Genomic DNA, 20,271 nt, shown 5'->3' with positions numbered 1-20,271 from the left:
GTCAACGATATCACTTTCAAACGATCTCATTCAGGTGATAAACAACCATCTTTGCCCTGACTAAGTCCCATCTAGATTACGGTAAGTAATTGTAATTAACCCGGTTAGATCCTTCGACTATCGCTTACCGCAAAAATAGTCTGCTTGAAAATTTAAATTGTCCTATCAGCAAAGTCTGGAGACTAACACTACTTGTAAGGACGAGCAAACGAAGCGGCTTATGAGAGCGACACGAGTAATTCGTTCTTAATTGAGCGTCATAAGTATTATCACCAAATAATGAAGAATCAGAGTGCCGAGATAATACGCTTTTAGTTTTAGTCAGTTTAATATAACATGCTTGTTGTTTACAAAAGAATTATCTAGAGTTGTACTTTCTCCCTATGTCATAATGCTGCATCTTTGTACCTCCGGTAGGCTGAAAGTCTTTGTGCATTTAATATAGAAGATGCAGACTTTCTTTTTAGATATTAAAACACCCTTTGCACCTCGATTCTGTTTGAACTTTGACATCCGTCTGTGGAAATAAATAATTTGTCGTAATCTGTTTATGTCAATATATTTTAAGCGGCACTGCCAAATACCCTATTTTTACCACGTTTTTATTAGCTCTTTTTTTTTTTTGTGTGTCCAGTACAATTTTTTTCTTGTTTGTCCAAGATTTGTATTGGACGATTGAAGATTTTTTTTAACTAATTTCTCGACTAGCTAGACATTTGAAACTTTTATCATATGTCAGAAAACGACGACAGTGCATTCTTTAAGCAGAATTGAATTCATTTTCAGTTAATTCTGTTTTGTATGTTTCGGAAAAAAAACGTTAAAAGTAATATATACTACTCACTATTATTGGTTGCTAAGTGGGTCCTAGCAACTAAATTATTAATATATACGTGCGTTACTATGGAAATCAATATGAAATGTCAAAATGACATTTCTGTATTCTATAATATTTATTCAGTATTTCTATCAAGTACAATAAAAAGTTTTTATTAATACAGAGACTTGTCAAGTTTATATGATTCAAAAGAAAATTTAAAAACGTGGTATATAAAAGGTTCTTTTCATCTTGTAATTATTACTTTATCATAAAAAACCTTCAAAAAAGTTCTTTAACTATCTTGGTAAACAAGTACCGCCACTACTTCACTTCACTCACACCCATCCTCTTTTGGAGTGCTGGATTTGGGGCATCTTATCAAAGAGCTTTCGTAGTCCAAATCTGTAAAGCTCATACTCAGAGCTCATGAGCTCGGTTTTTGCTATTATGTGATTTTCTTAAACCTGAGTGTTTCCATAAATATTTTACTAATATAATTGGTGACCTCGTGCCGCGGTAAGTTAAACTGTTAAAATTTATAGTAAATTTATGGTAGCCTGCGTCAAGGAGACAGGCGTATTTTTGAGCATAGAATATGTCTGAGGGTTAGGGGTTGTAAAATATAACAATGTTTACATTCTGTGACTGCTCTTTGTTTATTGCCAAAGTTCCATAGTCAGAATAACTTGACTTTTTTGAGTACATGTATGTGTTATGAAAGGTATAATACAAAGGGCATTACCATTTTTGACCCATGTAAAAGCTTAAACTTTCAGAAATTATAACCAATCTTCGATAGTTTTAGACAGGTATTTGTTGACATAGCCGCAAACACCTCAGTTGTATAGCTTTGATACAATATATTATTTTATGCGTTATGGACGGCTGAAGTTCATCAAAGAAAGAAGAAAGAACACGTCATGGTGACATTCCAAAAACTTTATACGATGACAAAGATCCGTGGAAGTCTTGGTATAATAAATTCATAATAATATAAAAAAATATGGTATGATTATATATTCCTCATGTCATAGAGTATGCAGATACCCAGATTCTTCTCTTCTATTAGACTGTTTCCTCCGTCAAGCTCTGTCAACTTTACTCCACACGTCATGATTATTGGCTAATTGCAAGATGCCAATCACATTCTAGTATTGAGTTATTCTAGCTAGTTCAATCTACAGTCAGGCCGATCATCAAAAAAGGAATCTAGCATTCTTTAGTACTAGCAGTGAAGATAAAGCTTACAAATTCATCAGTCCGATATGTTTCAGAAAAGTCAAATAAATTACGTGGGTAAAGTGATGGATGTATTGATGAGAAACAAAATAAAAAATCGCTCTCTTTTGTCGCTTCGCTTTGCGTTGAGTACAATCTAATGGAATTCGATATGTCGCTAGGACGGGTCTATATTATGATTCCTACTAACCCAATTTAGAATTAGGGTCCCAAATGACTCAATTTAATAGCTAGACTGTGAATGCTTTCGTCTACGTCTGGGGACTCCATTTGTATAAATTCATTTTTTCAACGAAAGACAAGACTATTCTTGCGTTAGTTTCACTGTTGATGTGAATTCTTCAGTTTGATTTTCCGAGTCAATTTAAATATGTGGAAAATAAAGTTTATTTCTAATTCTTTATTCTAAATTTTAGCATAATCCTATATATTAAATTGACATTTTCAGAGATATATTTTCAAAATCGTGGTTCCTATTTGACACCATACTTATTTATAATTTTCCATCGTATATGCTAGTATTTCACTGATAGCATCTGTCAAACTATTATTAGAGTATCCTATAATTTGTTTTCTTTTACGATCAGATTATAAAAAAATGATTCTCTTATTTTCTTAGCACTTTATTTTTAAAATTTATAATTTGTATTTATGTGTATGTTTTCTCTCACCTTGCCATATTGTTTAATACGTCTTCTCCCTGTATTGATCTAACCCACACATTAAATGTATTTTTTTTCATGCGTTTCAGACAAATACATATGTAGATAGATAAATCAAGACAAATATATATAAGGCAATTGATTCATCGGCATTTTTATGCCAAGTAAATAAACCCAATTTTTAGAAAATGAATTATTATTTTAAATAGTTTTTATAAAAAATTATTATTTACATTAATCAAACTATGGCCCGTGATGGACCCTGGTATCTGTCTGATAGGGTCTTGAAGTCCTTTTCCATTCCAACCATCTACCGGAGCCGCTTCCCAACGAGTCATGATTGCTCCGGCTTTGTCGACGTCAGGCACATAGACGCCGATGCATCGTTAAAATTTTCTATGTATCCCGCCCAGTGAAATCTTCGTCCTTTATAAACTTTCAGATAATGAGCTTTGGTGAGTTGTAAAGCATGCATACTATCTTTGATTACACCGGTTGTACCATGCGCTATTTTTATAAAATTGGACAAGATTTTACTAGAAGACAGCGTCCATGTCTCAGGATTCAGCCATATATGACACCTTTTTAAAATCTCTCTACTCTTGTCTGTTACTTAATCTTTGCTGACACGTTATTCTGCCAAAACTAAATATTTTGTCAACCCATTAGACTTTAGGGCAGCTTTTTGATTGTTTTACATCCCTTGAGTATTATCGTAATTGTCACATTCATCCAGAGGCCATCCTGTCAACGAGATATGTATATTGTCAACCCATCTCTATTGAGTTTTGGTATGCTTAACTTATGTCACATTATATCGTTTTCAACTGCAACTACTCCTAATTTATTGATTTTTCTATTAAAAAACAAGTTTTACATTTTACTTGAGCACTGGAAGTACAATATATTGATTGAACATCTTGATAATGATATGAATTGATAGATTCTAATAATAACTAGTAGCCGGCTTTATACGAGGTAATTTTATTGATCAATATACATGTAGGTACCTTATTAACAAAACAATCATAATTACATTCTTCAATATTAAAATATCTGTATCTAGGCATACAACATGCCAAAATGAAAATAGTTCTGATAGATAAGTCAAACAAAAGAACATCAAATTAAAATTGAATCCAAAATATGCAAACTTTATCATTATTTGTCATGAAAATTCGAAATTGGAATTGGCAGGAAAGGTAATTTTAACAAAAAAACTTTGTATTATTCATAAATGTAGATGTTAGTTAGGGCCAAGTAAGAAAAGGAAATCAAACAAACATATTTTGATATTATATATATATTTAATATATAGCTGATATACCCACTAGTTGAATAATTTTAGCCAATCAAAATATTTTGATTGGCGTAAACACTAATGTAAAAATTTAATTTAGCATTGTGGCTAATTGCTGTTTGGCATACTAATTAGCGCCATTTCAAAGCGATGAAAATTAAATTTCGACTGATTTCAATGGGGATTAGTTTGAACCAGCATATTTTGCCGTATTTTGTAGTTATTTTAGTATATATTATAACGCATTGATTATTGTGTAGGAGTATATTTTTGTTATTTTCATTTATTATAATTGTTTATTTCCCTCCAATATGTAGAAGAACGTTGCAGGGAGATACCGTATTTTAGTAAAATTTCAACATGTATACAAAATTTCAAGTCTGTATAAACGGAAAATAAGTTTAAAGGCTTATTGAACGAGAAAGAAAAACGTCACTCAAAAATGTGATAAAGAAACGTTTGAAAGAAGAATAAAAAGTAAATATTAAAATAATAAAAAAATAAATAATTAACTTATTTAATATGTCAGTTACCTTAACATTTTAACCTTTATCAAATAGATTAATCGCACGATACACAGCATCGTGAAATGTCACATTCGTCCTGCAAAGGGATATCAAGAATAACGCAGAGTTACGAGTTTCGTGATATTGGCAGGAATATGATGATGAATACTTGCCAGTATATACGCATTGTAAATAACTACAGGAATAAATATAAAGAAATGTTTAAAAGGGCAATATCTCTTTTGGTGGACAGAGATTGAATTTATAGCACAAAGAAATTCTTTTGATTATCATTCTCATAATTAAATAATGCGTAATATGACCTTAAGTAGAACGATCAAAGAAATCTATTGTGGACTCGTTCTAACTTCATTAGGTACGTGGACTGACCTGTAATGATTTTAAATAATGCTGGTATATTCCAGAATACTTAACACAAATTATACGTATAATGTACGTAGCACTTGAACCTTCTAGAATGATCTTACTTATCTCACAATAAAACCAATCATTTAGTTCAAGTACCTACTGATGTTAAGAAGATGCTGATTGAAAGCGTTCTTTGTATCATTCAATATATACATCCAAATCCTTTACTTCAGTAGTTATATTTTTTTTTATTTCATAGTAGATTTCTACACTTCAAATAAACAACAATGCTCAAAGCATTTAACACTGTCTAGTATCATTAAAACGCGTCACGTCTAACTAGCGATGTCTCGCAAAATAAATAAGGCTTTGTTTTTGCGGTTATATTGAAGCTCCCCTGAGAATTTTACAAATACAGTTCGGAAAGCTCGAAAGTTTGTTGGAGAGCTTTGTCATTCAAATCAGGCTCGCCATGGCTGAGATGAGAATCGGACAAACGGCTCTCAGTGAGCCAAATAGTATTTTCTAAAACTGTCGTTACCGGAGGTGGATTTCATTAAGTGTATCGGCAACCTTTGGGAGTTGAGTAAACTGTCCATTACATAATTGCTCTGCGGTAAGAGTAAAATCGAATATTGCTAATGAGTATTGCCATTAACTTAATGAACATCATTTTATAATGTAAATTGAGGTAAGCTATCTGTTAACGTTACTATTTAACGATCATAATATACACCAGGGAAAGATTGAATGAAACATTTAAAAATATTTCGAGACGGTAGGCTTTTAAATTATAAATCAATTAAAATGTGTGTAATATTATGTGTTATGTTAGATAAATAATATTAAATGTTAATTTAAGGGCCCACATGCCTTATGAAAGTAGAATCCTAATATCTTCGGAATCTAAGTCTACAATAATTGTAGGTTTTATAATGTAAATGTTATTATACTCATTAGTATGCCATGTTTATTGTCATGATAAATTAATATTATTTCATGATCAAAATAATTACAAAGATTTCTGTGATTGTGACAGCTTTAAAAATTATACTTTCCTCATGAAGTACATTATACCTTAAATTTTATTTTTATATAAAACAAAAACATACTAATCGATTTCAAATTCCAATAGAAACTTTACTGAATATATTTTATATACCTACCTATGTACTTACTTAATTTTTTTTATTAATTTTAGTGATATAATAGACGAATTATTGATAGAATAATAATTTCAAGAAATGTTATAACCGTTACAAGACTACATTTTAATGGTATGTAGGTATTATATTTTATAACCTTCCTCTCCCTCTAAACCTTTCAAGAAAGTTTTTCAACTAACTATATTAAGTTTTTTTAATAATGCTGAAAAATCCACAAACGTAAAAGCTATCAAACCTTTCTACCATACAAAGCCCTCGTTCTAAGATAGTGCCTACTTTTCTTTAAGGCTGTACACCTTTAGACATACCTATTCGGTGAAACATGATTGTAAGGCGCGCAGTAAATACCGAAGCCTGACATGTTTCAGGGAAGAAGTCCATTAATTATGAGTGAGCCCCATAAAATCCTACCCTTTTATGAAGGTAATATAATTGAGCGTTGGCATTGTCAATTCGCCGTTCGAGCCGATATGAAAAATGTGTACAGGCGATGACAAAAGAGGAATAAAATTGACGATAACATTTTTTATGGGTCGTTAAGTTTTTGATTTTGCTGGATATTTGAATTTTTTATTATTAATAATAAGGCTGCCCGCCGGCAGCTTAATGATTTATAGCTGTTGTATTTCTTTCTCGTCGTCACCTTCATGACTGAGGATTGTGATCATACTAGAATTACCACTATATCGTTGCATATCCTATGAAATCTTAGAGACAAGGTTCAACAAGCATCAATTGCCGCGACACAGGGTAACTCTTCAATAAGTTATCGCTTGACCTTCGTTACCGCTAAATCTGTTAGGTTTTGAGCGAACATCGCGTATACCTATCATAAACTCATCTTCGTCCCAAGACGGTGTAACCGTGAGAGTGATAGAACTAGTGGGTGAGTGTGGGAACACGAAGCCAGTCCAGCGCACCCGCCACATCAATATTAAAGGTCAGTACCTAGATTGAATTTTTCTATAACCCCTCCCTCCGCCCCCCAGCATCCAAATCATACACTTCTTATAGTCCACTAAAAAGCGCCGACATTCTCACATGCACGAAACGAAATCAATTAAATTTATGAAGTTTTTCAGAAAAATATTAGCGTAATCACTGTAATCGTATTTATTTACATATAAGATCATCTTACTTTTTTGACAGGTTGCCTAATGTCAAGCCGTCTAATATTGCAGCGTATCATTATTAAAAATTGTGTTTTTTCTCTTTTAATTTTGTCTTAGCAATACCTGCTAATTTGCAATGTACGTGAAATCTTATTTTAGTATTTATTGTTATTTTAAATAGCCACATACATATTTTATTTATATAAGGTTTGTAAATACATCATCAGTTCTGTTTACATTCTCACATGCGATATTATTATTATCGAGGATTAATTATTAGCAACCCATTTTAAGGATTAATCGTTCTAATAATGCAACTATTATGCTTACTGATAAAATGTTATCCTTAATGTCATTACCAAATTTTAGGTTCTTGTTTATAATATATTAACTTTAGCTGTCAAGGAATCCATAGACTAAAATATAATATTATCAAGGCACGAAAATTTTCAAGGCATTATCGGAAACCGTTCAAAATACAATACTTTTAAATCTGTTTCATGTTTTTAAGCAAGTTGATATCTTTTCTGGTACTGCTTATTTTAAAAATTGAGTCTCATGCTGATGAATCGGTGGAAAAGTTTAGTTCTGCGGGTATGTGGCAGCACAGCACAGGATTGGTCCAGGGGGTTAATGATGATGCTAGTTAATTTTATTAATTATAATTATCTTATATAGATTTAATTTTCTAAAAGCTACCTGGCAATAAAATTCAATCAGAATAGTCAACGAAGTTTTAATCTAATTGAGTATTTTAATAGCCTTATCAAAGTGTAACAGTCTGACTGAATTAGTCTGAAAAGATCCTAATGAATAAATATAAATTCGTATTATTTTCTTGTTGTTTTATTACATTAATATCAGCTGTATTATGAAATGTTTCATTGCATAAAAAATAATATTTAAAACCTTTTAACTTAATATTGTAAATGCTGAATGAAAATAAACTTTAATACATCATTAGCAAGTGCAACTACGTTAATGGTGTTAATGCTATACTTCAGCTGAGGCATGGTCTAAAAAGATCGTGACTAGGCGATGCGCGGATTGTGCAAATGTCGCGAGCCGAACGAAATATAATTTGTCATAAAAATTCAACATGCGTCCTTCTAATGTTATGTTTATTATTATACTCGTAATAATAATAGTATATTCATTGACATGTTTTCTTTTTTAAGTACATACGGAACGTTTTTTAATCATCTTTAAGAATATATTCTTCCGACGCCATCACAAAACAAATTGACGTGCTCACTCCTCGACTGTCAGTCTCCGATTGGCGACGACTGCGAAATTTCGTTCCACCTACTGTTGAAAATTATTTGCCGTTTCACTTATGTATGCTCTTAAATAAAAATTCCTGACGTTGTTTAGTAATCAAGGTGAGTTTCTAATAATGGTACGTTGATTCAAACGTCAAAACCAGTCGTCAATATTAGCGAAATTTATATAGCGCTTCAGTTGTATGCATATTAGTTAATTTCGTGCCGCATTGACCGGAATTCGATGGGTGCGGGTTCGAGTCCCATCTGGCGTCATATTTTGTGAAGCTTTTTTCTAATATGTATGTTTCTGAGGTGTTAAAATAATGATAATTTTATCATAATAATATTATGGAACTGAAATATTACTTTTAATAAACTATTTATTTTATTCAACGAATAAGACACAAGATTTCAAAATGAAACATTTTATATACTGAATATACATAATTTGAAAATATCTCATGCATATAGGTACACACTAGAAAAAATCGTTTTGCAGAATAAAATACGACACCCGATGGGACTTGAACCTGTATGTGCTGGATTCGCGCCAGTATGTTTTAGTTTGGTAAAACATACCCGCGTGAATCCACCAGTTACACATTCAAGTCCCGTCGGGTGTCGTATTTTACAACGTTTTTCTTAGCTCGTATTCTTATTTGTCCGGTAGTTGTTTATCCAGTACAAATCTTACAATTGATTTTTAACTAACTTCCCGACTAGCTAGACATTTGAAACTTTTAAAATATATCAGAACACGAGAAAATATTACTCAAAATATTTATGTCTCTAAATGTTATGGTTCATTCGCGATATGGTGTTGATTTTTATGCATTTTATTAAGATTGTCTTTTACGCGGTTAAGATTAATTCAGCCGTTAACAAAACACCTATTGATCGAATCAGAAATTTTAAAGCAAGTGTTTTTTCAAAAACTTGGCTTATTTACGGTTATTCAGTTATGACAATTTTTATTACTCAATATATATTCCAACTGCTGTTCCAAGCATAGCTATATAATGCCAGTATACTCTTACTTACATAATGCATTTAAAAGCAAATCCATTTCGTTTCCTGAAACATTTTAGAGACACATGTTCTGCTGTATCGACAAGTAAATAAGCTCCCGCTGAAACCTCTCAATAGTAGACAATATTATACACTAGCAAGATGTGGACAAATGGCAATAAATAAAAGACGCCGCACGGAGGATGTGACATACTAACCGTGGTGCACCGCGGGCGTCGGCACTGGAGACGGCGTCGGTGGCGCCGCGGTAGACTCGTTGGACCCCTGCCGGGACAGGGAAAATCTCTTGGGACTCAGGGATAATCCTGCAACGCTGTCAGCCACGTACTGGCCGATCGAACTGAAGAAACTCATGGTTGATTCACTCAATAGCACTTAAATCACTTTGCACTTGTAAAATTATTATTTGTCACTGATTTTTTGGTCACAATGTCAAAGTAAAAGCAAACTAAAAATAGTTAGTGTCAAATACTCTCGATACACAAAACTGGGACTTTAGAAAAGTTTCTATAATTCAATACACTATACACTAATAAATACTATTTAATTTTCAATACTTTTCTGGCAAAAGAATTCTACGATTGGTATTCTATCACTACTAGTGTTTGTATTAGTAACATTTAGCAATTTTTAATTAAATTAAGGGTTATTTTTAGTTATACTTAAACAAGTTAGCGTATTTTTTCTATACTATATCTAAGTACTATTCCTATCTTAAACCTGGTATGAAATTTAGATTTTGTGCATTTTGAATCAGTTTAAAACATTGCATTTAGTTTTATGAAGCCTTTTATCGGTATCATGAAATTTGTGCATTTCATAATTCTAGTAAAATCCATTTTGTTGTTTTCTCGTTAGTATATCTCTGCCAACCTGTAACAAAGAAAATGAATATTTTAGTTTGATATAAATAAAGTCTTTTCAAACATACGTATAGTATTATTATACTTGGGCTAATTATAGACAAATATAAGTGTGTACACATTCAGTAACCACTTTAAGTGTAGGTAGATAGGCAGGCTACTTTGCTAGAAGACACAGATAATCGCTGGATAAAAATCACATCGTCCAGTGATACCAAATATATATTAAAGACCGATCAAAATATCGATAAATTTGTGAGAAAAACGTGAAAATGAAAGACTGTATATGCTTTCATCTAGCAGTGAATCGATGGTAACTTAGATTATTGAGTGGATGACACGGTTAATAATATCATATTATAATGAATACACTACAACCAAAATAATTGTTTAATGGTTATTTTAGATAATTATAGTAAATAATTGGTATATTAAATCATTAGCCAGAATCGATCCACTACTGGATGAATATCTCCAGTAGCTCCGTTCCTCGGAGAAGGCCTCTTCAAGCTGCTTCCACTTCTCTCGGTCTTGTTTGTTGCGCTGCCACGTACTTCTGCAGAACTTTATCATTTCATCGAGCAGCCTCTAGGTCTACCTTGCGGACGTTTTGTACCTCTTGGATACTACTGAATGACTAAATTTTTCCAACGATTGTCTCTTCTACGAGCTATGTATCCAGCCCATCTCCATTTGAGGCTTTTAATGAACTTTATTACATCGCAAACCCTTGTCTGCTTCCTTATCCACTCATTCCTCTTTTTGTCCTTTCGCGTTATGCCCATCATGCACCTCTCCATACCACGTTGTGCTACTCTAAGTTTCTGGATCTCTCTTTTACTTAGCAAAACGCGGGTGACTGAGGTATTCCCCGTTAATGGCGATTCCACTATTATCCCAGTCTTGTTGCTTAAATAGATCTTCCAGAGTATATTAAATATAGATATTTAATGAGACTACATATTTAAAAAATAGTATACCTACTTTTTTCTTAGTTAAAATTCTATTTCAAATAAAATTCTATTGTATGGTTCATTAATCAGAGTTAGTTATTTCCGTATTTAAAACAGAAAAGAAATATGTGACTGTACACGTTTAATAAAGTTAATGTGAAGTAATTAATATTTTACATTCTCTTGCGTGCTATCAGCTTTTCTTTTGCACACTAACCGTCATACATTTGAAAGGAATTCTTTGTTTGAAAATGTAGAAATGGGAGAAAGAAATATACAACATGCTCCGTTATTATTTAAGTTGTCAGATTTGATCACGGAATTTATGGTAGCAAAGCACCGCAATATTTTAAATATAATTCTCAGTTTTTACATAGTTTATTTTAAATAATTACAAGATAAAAACAACTTTTTATTTACAACGTTTTTAAATTTTCTGTTGAACCATATAAACTTGACTTGACTAGCTTAAACGATCAAAAAATTTGTACTTGACATGTCATATTGATTTCCATAGTAACGCACGTATATATTAATAATTTAGTTGCTAGGACCCCAGACCCCTAGCAACCAATAATGGTGTCGAAATAACTTTTCATACAAAACAGAATTAACTAAAAGTGAATTAAATTCTACTTAAAGATGGCTAAAAGCATTAAAAAATGCATTGGCATCGTGTTTTGATATATTCTAAAAAGTTTCAAATGTCTAGCTAGTCGGGAAGTTAGTTAAAATTGATTGCAAGATTTGTACCGGACAAAAAACCACCGGACAAATAAGAATATGAGCTAAGAAAGACGTAAAAAGAGAATTAAACGTAGCTAGTGGATGGAAATTTAACAATACTCATAATTTTCTAATATTCTATTATCGGTAATGTGTAGACGTAATAGTCGCATTCATATTTTTTAGATTAAGAAAAGTACCTATACTTAAACAATTATTATTTAATTTAGATAGGTTTTATGCAGAATTTTATTTTATAACAGTGAACATTAGCAAACCGACTAAAATACGTCTACGACAGCTTTTGTCTTCCCAGTTCATATATAATAATTATATGGTTGCGAAACTTAGAAATAAAGAAAAAATACGTATACTAGACGCATATAAAGTGGGTTGGTTGATCACGGAAGATTTTGAGAGTTTTAAGGATTGACAATCACACGAGTTCATTATTATGTAGTAAGGTCGGCATTCTAGATGGATTCTCATATGACGGCATCTATTGAATTCTAATTGAACCGCCTGTGTCCTACCTTTTTATGATAAATGTAACTATGAGTAGTATTAAATAATATAAAGCGCTTAACAAATTGTATTAATGTTGGCAATCAGATTTTATCGTTTACCTACGTACTTTAATATTATTGTTAGCTGACGTCAGGATTTACAAAATAATAGTTGTGACGTTTTTGCACTAATAATTTTTTTTTTTGATTTTTTATTCAACAAGAATTGAGAATATTAAATTCATTATAATTCGAAAAAACATCTTGTTAGAAGTGTTTTTTAGTTTTAAAGGTTCCAAATTAGGATGTCAGATAAGAGGTCGGAAATGGTGATAAAAAGCTCTCTCCATAATATGTAAATAATAAATAAAGATTGTCATGGGTTATCAGTTGACAGATTTTGGTGTTCGGTGGAACCGTGGAGAATGCTACCCTAATTATGAAGATAAAAATTATATAATATCTTATATTAATTTTTTGAAAATGTATTGTTTTCACCTAGTATGGTTGTCTTTTAGTAGCATGTTGTTCATAGATGCTGTTGATACGGAGTATCGTCAGAAATATTCGATCAAATTATTGTGTAATAATATTATGTATTTATTTTACAGTTGCTAATATAATATAATGAATATTACGTTAATGTGCACAGAATTACTACTCCAAAACACCATGTAACATAGTAGACTTTAAGACTCGGTTAGTTGTAAAATTATAAGTAATATTACGTAGCAAATAGTAGGTAATGTATATATTATTATGTATTTTTCCAACAGAATCCATACAAGCAAACGTTTTGAAAGTTATAATTCTTTTGGCGCGTTTGGAAAATCAGATCAATGTGTATTTTTGGCGTGTGACAAAGTTGCGCGCGCCGATGTAACGCATTTGGTGAGTGACGCCGATGTCACGCGTTTGGCGTGTGACGGAAGTTGCAATACAATTTATTATTAGTATTATGATTATTCATTCTTATAACTATTATAACATTCTACACTATTTATATTGTAGTGTATATTTATTTTTCATTGTAAAGATTGTGTATCAAGATTTGAAGAAGTATTATTTATGAGTAAAATTATATATCAATAAATAAATGTGAATGTTGAGCTGGTAAATAATCCAAACAATGGCATGTTGTAAATTTACAATATTTAGACATTTAATCCACAAAAATACATATTTTTACAGTTTAGGATAATATTTGTCGTATATCCCATGTCAATTTATTTATTAGCGGTTTATGATAATTGAATACAATAATGATTATTATGTTTCATCATAAAAGCCAATACGACGTTTCAGTTAAACTATTAAATAGACTATGTTTTACTTTTGATTTGTAGTCTGTTTGATTGATATTGTATTGATAAGTCATTTGTTTAAGCAAAGATGGTCGAAATAGCGGTTTCCTAAATTTTTCAAACACAGGTTTTGAGATTTTTTTCTTCCAAAGTAGGTACATTTTGCAATAATATTATTTATTCGCATACATAATATTATTGCTGATGGTACCTTTATCAATAAAATACCCTTGAGACCGAAATGAATATAATCATAATAACACGCCAATAAAATTCACCATGGGCACTTTTTACTCGATTATAACCGCTGTATGGCAAAGATGAGTTTTGGCCAAATACAAAAATTATTTTTTTTGTTACGCCAAAGAAGTATAACTTCTAACGCGCGTACATAAGTACACACACCGATTTTTTCAATGAAATTAAAAACGAAAATTTTTGAAGTCGGGTGGGTGGTAGAAAATTTTAAAATGAGAATAAAAACAAGTATTACAGAATTACATAATTAAATCACAGCCAACTTATTGTAGTCTTTTTTCATTATAAAATCTACTTAATTGAAATAATTTTATTTACCAGATTTTACCACCGGTCACCAGTTAATTAATAAAATAAAAGAAAAAATTTCTTCCGGCGGCACAATAAAACGAGAGTCTATTGTAAAGTTAATTTGGCCAACGTCTCTGGCCGGATAAAGTATCAGAGTAACAAAGAAAAATAAGAAAACATAAACTTAGGGAGGTGTTCAATTGGATAAAAGTTCCCTTGCTGATGATTCCACTCCAGGAATGAAAGAAAATTAAGAAAATTCCTGGAAAATGAATTAAAAGTTTGCGAACATTATTTAAACAAAAGAACTCATTGTATTGCTAGTAAATACAAAAATAATATTATGTTAAAAATTATATTGAGTGGATTCAAGTTGACGTTAGGCATATTATTTATTGGCAAAATCTACCGCAAAGCGGAGTGAGGAGGTCACACTAAAGTATCATATTTTTGTTCAATATTTACTGTACAAATGATATTATATTATATGTTTTTAATGTAGTCCTATAGCAGGGGTTCTTAAGGCTATACCTCAGTTGAGGCATGGTCTAAAAAGATCGTGGCTAGGCGATGCGCGGATTGCGGGTCGCGGATGCAAATGACGCATGCCGAACGAAATATAATTTGTCATATAAATCCAACATGCGTCCATTTAATGTTCTGTTTATAAGCGGTCAGCGACGCTGATCTCGCTTACCAAAGCCTACCGCACAACTTCTACTGACGTGCTAGCCGTACTCGCGGGGATGCTACCCCTCGATCTGCACGTCCAAGTCAGAGGATCGATCACCCTCCTCTTGAGGGGGATCAGCACAACACTCGCCGGTGTCCATCTGACACCTTACTTCCTTACAGGAAGACTGTAAGTGACATTGTGTACAAGACCGCATTTGCGGCATGGCAGGCGAGGTGGACCGCCTCCCCCAAGGGGAGGCGGTCCACCCCCACTTAGCGTTTTTTTCCAGACGTATTCTGCAGGCACCAAACTAGAAAACTCCAACCTTTGCACTGGATAAGCCAGTTCCTCACCGGCCATGGCAACTTCGCCGCCAGACTCCACAAGTTTGGCTTGATAGTTAGTAGATGGGCTGGGTTGTACCTGCGGGCATGACCACCAAGATGTTGAACACATCCTCTGGGATTGTCCGCTTATGGAACTCGAACGAGCGGAGCTGTTTGCCAGGGTCCGTCCTCACACGAGCCCAATTGGTCATGGAGATCTGATAGCAACCGAGGCCAACTTTGCGGCATTCGAGAAATTTTCAGCGTCGTATGGGGAGCGGGATAGTCCCGAGTCTTCTGTAGACTCATCCATTTCAATTCGTGACACTCAGTATGTGGGTACACAAAGCGCTTAACGTCAGCGGACAGCAGAGCCAGTCCAAAAAACAAAAAAAATCTTTCTTAACTTTCTTTTTTAAGCACTACGGTGCATGGTTGCAGCATCAGTCCCGTGCGGCTCTGTCTTGGGACAGAATGAGCACTTAAAATCACTTCTTTCAGACACGTTTAAAGCGTCATAGAAAGCGGCCGTGCATATCCACGGCTTTGCATATATGACGGGTGGTGGTGGGCACTTTAACATATGTTCTATTAGTCACAATAATAATATATGTATTCATTGACATGTTTTCTTTTTAAGGTAAATGGGTAACGTTTTTAGTCATCTTTACACGATTTAAGAATTAATACCCCCGTCGCCATCACGAAACAAATTGACGTATTCACACCTCGACTTCCGCTCTCCGAGTACCAGCGAGTCCAAAATTTCGTCGCGCCTATAGTTGAAAATTATTTGCCGTTTCACTGAAGTATCGTCTTAATCATTTTGCGGTTGCAGGCGCATTTGAGGTTTGGGATAATAGTGGCGGGCTCACATAATATTACTAAAAATTCGAGTATTATGTGTTATATTTATTATATCGGTAGATTATACATTTATTTACGTTTAAACGATTCTGAGGGCATTTATAAATGAAGCATAAAACACCCATAGTAACTGTATGGGTGTTTTATATATAGAATATAAAAAGAGATGAAATGCAATAAAGGGTAAAAAAAATATTCAATATAACACAGGCTATTAGTGCGATCTTTGGCATTGCATTTCACTTTCTAACTTTTCAAAGTCAGGAATGTACTCGTAAGATGATAATCCCAATCGTAAATAATTATTTACGATTTGTTAATTATTACCTTGATGATAATCAAGGTTAGTATTAGTAAGTTGAGATCTTGTTTTTGATTTCAAAAACGCGCTTTATAGAAAAAATCTTGCCTTGCAGAAATTGCATATTGTATTATCTAAACTCTATTATACTCTAGAGCAAATATTTCCAAAATTATTTCACCCACCGCCCCCATGCTCGGTTCTACCTTTTTCAGCCGCATTCTTAAATCACCAGTATTAGATATTTGCATTCGATTTATTTTTTTAGTCGAAAGATAAGACAACGCATGTAATGACAGTTATAGAAATGGAGGTTTAAAAAATATCAAGAGTAGATTTGCGACTTTGCTGATGATAAAATACAATTACTTATTTTACATAGAAAAAAAAAAACTTTATGTGGTTATTTGGAAAATACAACACAGTTGAAATATGTATAAACAGTTTTTCAAAATTTTATACTAGTTTGTGTTTGCTTCTACTGCCTTATTATTTTTATTCAACGCCCCCAATTGCTCTATAGCTACAAGACTCCTCCTTTGGGAAACATTGCTTTACAGTATAGAATACTGGCGTAGTTAGGTATTGCAAAAATATAACTATATAAACGCAAATATTTTCAAAAATAAAAATATAAACGTATTACGCATGGTTGGTACTAATTTATTGCAGCTACAAGTGTTACAAATGACTTTTTAATCGTTTATTAGTTGGCAAAATTAATTATTACACAGTCGTTAGAGTATATAAATTTTAATAACGAATTAATAGTAACCGTAAAATATCAAAACATAAAATGGCGATAAATTGATCGTGTCTTTGTGAAGTTTTTTGATAGTACCGATTGTCGCGGTTATTAACCCATACTTAATTATGTTGGTATATTGTTTTGCTATAAAAAAACAATTGTGGGTACATATATTATGTATAAAAAATCCTAAAAGATGTATAAATTATTGATTCAAAAATATGCTAATAAAATATGAATATCTTCGATAGTTTCATAAAAAAATCACCTGTATTTCAGCGATTCTCTACTTAAATGTTCTGTAGTATCTAATGTTTGTTTTTTTCTTAAAACACTCATACAAATCTAATAAATATTTGGATTAGATTTATAGAAGTAATCTTGAAATTATAAGCTGAGCTTCGAACCGTTATTTTTTTTCATTTCAATTTTAGTTCCGGTTCAAGTAAAAAGTATATCGGCTCGGTGCCGGTTTTCGTTCCGAAACGCTTAATGGTTTTACTGGATTTTGATTCAGCTCCGAGTAATTAATATTTAAATGTTTTTATTTGTATTAAAAAATATTTTTTTACCATTATTTAGAACATTTTATGACAACTAAACGACAACTTACTGAAGTGGGGAGTAATATCATGTTAACGCGCGTTTTTGAACATGTACTAAACTGAAAAACCTAATTTTTTTACGGTTCGGTTCCGGTTTTTGTTGTGATAAAAATAACGGTTTTTCGGTTTTCGGTTTAATTCCGGTTAGAAGTACTGATTATAAAGACAAAATAATTAAATACCATTTGACTTACTACACTTCTTCACTATATTACTAATGAAGACTTGGACTTACATAAAAGAAAAGTTGTAATAAAATGTTGTAGTAAAAACAGTGATAGTGGATTACTTTGTTTACTGAAACAAAATACTGTCATAGAAACATATATTGCCACGTTTGTCTCAAAACTAAGCATATGTATCTTTCCGGAACGTTATAATACTGTATCCATTATTTTATTACCCGCTTGACCGGTTAATCACATGACATGATGTTTGGATCCTAATTGCGGTTACTTAAGTGTACCGAGTAACTAATTACTAGGGAACACTATTTCTATTTCTAGTATTCAACCTCACTCACTATCACAACGTATCATTAATAATGGACAATAAGAAGATTATCCCATCTGACCATATTATGCAAGAGTTGTCTTAGTCGAAGCCATTTATCATTTCTTATATACCTACTAAATTTCATTTGTTTGGTTTGTAATATTGTTAAGTTCAATAAACTATTTTTTTATTCAACGAATAATTCACAAGATGAATATACATACTATAACCATAACCAAATGATTACATCAGGGTACCATCGGTATTACAATTAATTCTGTAATATGAGTCTGTGTGCCAGTAGGAACATGTATAAAAAAGGGCGCGTACCTATTTATTTTTTACCTGATGAGTGATGACATGCTTCCTCCCTCCATCATAATACTCTATCTTGGCAAGCTAGCTGTTTTTGTTATTTGAAGATAGTGGCTTTATTTTTACCGAAGACAGCAAAGATGGGCATCCAATTTTAACCGTTTCAATTGCATGACTATTAGTTTTTTATGCGAAAGGTTGAAAGGAGAGCCAAAATTGTATTTTTTGCGCATTAAACATCTGGTATTATAGTTGATGTCGGTTATAAGATATTAGTAATAAGAATTATGGTATCTACTTACATTTCTTTCTAACATAATATATTCTTTCCATTTTTAAATATTTTTTTAGTTTTTAGATTTTTTAAACGCCCAAAACGGGTTATTACCACGTTTTTATTAGCTCGTATTCTTGTCCAGTACATATTTTTTCTTGTTTGTCCAAGATTTGTATTGGACGATTGAAGATTTTTAACTAACTTCCCGACTAGTTAAACATTCGAAACTTTTAGAATATATCAGAACACGACGACAATGCATTCTTTTAATACTTTTAGCCATTTTTAAGCAGAATTTAATTCATTTTCAGTTAATTCGGTTTTGTATGGAAAGTTATTTTTGTTGGTTGCTAAGGGGGCCCTAGCAACTAAATTATTAATATATACGTGCGTTACTATGGGAATCAACATGAAATGTCAAAATGACATTTCAGTACCTATTCTATATTTATTCAAAGCTCAAAGCTTGCAAGTTAAATTTTTTTTTCATATTTTAAATTTATAAATATTTATATAAATATTCAAAAGAAAAATATTTTTTATTTAAAAAGTCAAAGTACTTACAATTAAAAATATGTTATAAAATGTGAATTCATTTAAGGAATGAATCGTATTATTTGTTATATTATCATTTATGGTCATGTTTATTAATATTAATCTGTAGAAAAGATTTTTGACTAATTCATAATATTAATCATTTTTTTTTAATTTATTTAAAAAAATAAAATCGAATGAAAAAAATTAATAACTTGAAATCCTTTTTGTTTACATCAAAGATAATTTTGGTAAGGTCATAATATTATTGAGCACATAAAACCGATATTGTCTACAATATAGCAGGTGATTCTCAAGTGACATGAATTATTACAGCTATATTTTATATTAACTATTGAGAGATAAAAATTATTTTAGTATTTATTTGGTTTCATGCGCCTAATATAAAAATAAATAAAATAAGATATGAAAACCAATAAATATCTACAATAGTTAAAGATTTTTTCTGTTAAAAAATAATTCAATTAAGTTTACCCTGCTACACAAAATACAAATAATTAAATTTAAGTGAGAGACACAAAGAATCAGATAAATTAAAAGAAATGAAAAACGAACATAATTAATAATTATTTTTTTCACTAGCGCGATGTCGATCTTACCCGCCCCTAGAAGAGATTTCTTAATAGACCTAATTCATGTTATCACTTTATAACACAATTTATTTTAAGCCTTCAATAAAAATTGTCACATTTAATTTATAAGGCTAAATACATAGAAAAGCGTATGTTTCATATTGG

The 20,271-nt window shown here is 31.8% G+C and overlaps 1 protein-coding gene across 1 annotated transcript in view; it reads right to left on the bottom strand.

Moving 5' to 3' along the window:
- Positions 1–9,822, bottom strand: part of unc-13-4A (BAI1 associated protein 3) — a 218,672-nt gene extending 208,850 nt beyond the window's left edge. The window contains exon 1 of the mRNA XM_085959557.1: positions 9,666–9,822. Coding sequence (XP_085815683.1) covers positions 9,666–9,822 — 157 coding nt within the window. The remainder of the gene's footprint in view (positions 1–9,665) is intronic.
- Positions 9,823–20,271: the final 10,449 nt, after the last annotated feature.

The sequence above is a fragment of the Rhyacophila brunnea genome, unplaced genomic scaffold (assembly GCF_057557595.1).
Source record: "Rhyacophila brunnea isolate RB1 unplaced genomic scaffold, BYU_Rbru_1.0 scaffold_9, whole genome shotgun sequence".
In the NCBI taxonomy this organism is placed as follows: domain Eukaryota; kingdom Metazoa; phylum Arthropoda; class Insecta; order Trichoptera; family Rhyacophilidae; genus Rhyacophila; species Rhyacophila brunnea.
The sequence above is the reverse complement of the archived record's forward strand: the minus strand, read 5'-3'. Positions and strand labels throughout refer to the sequence as shown.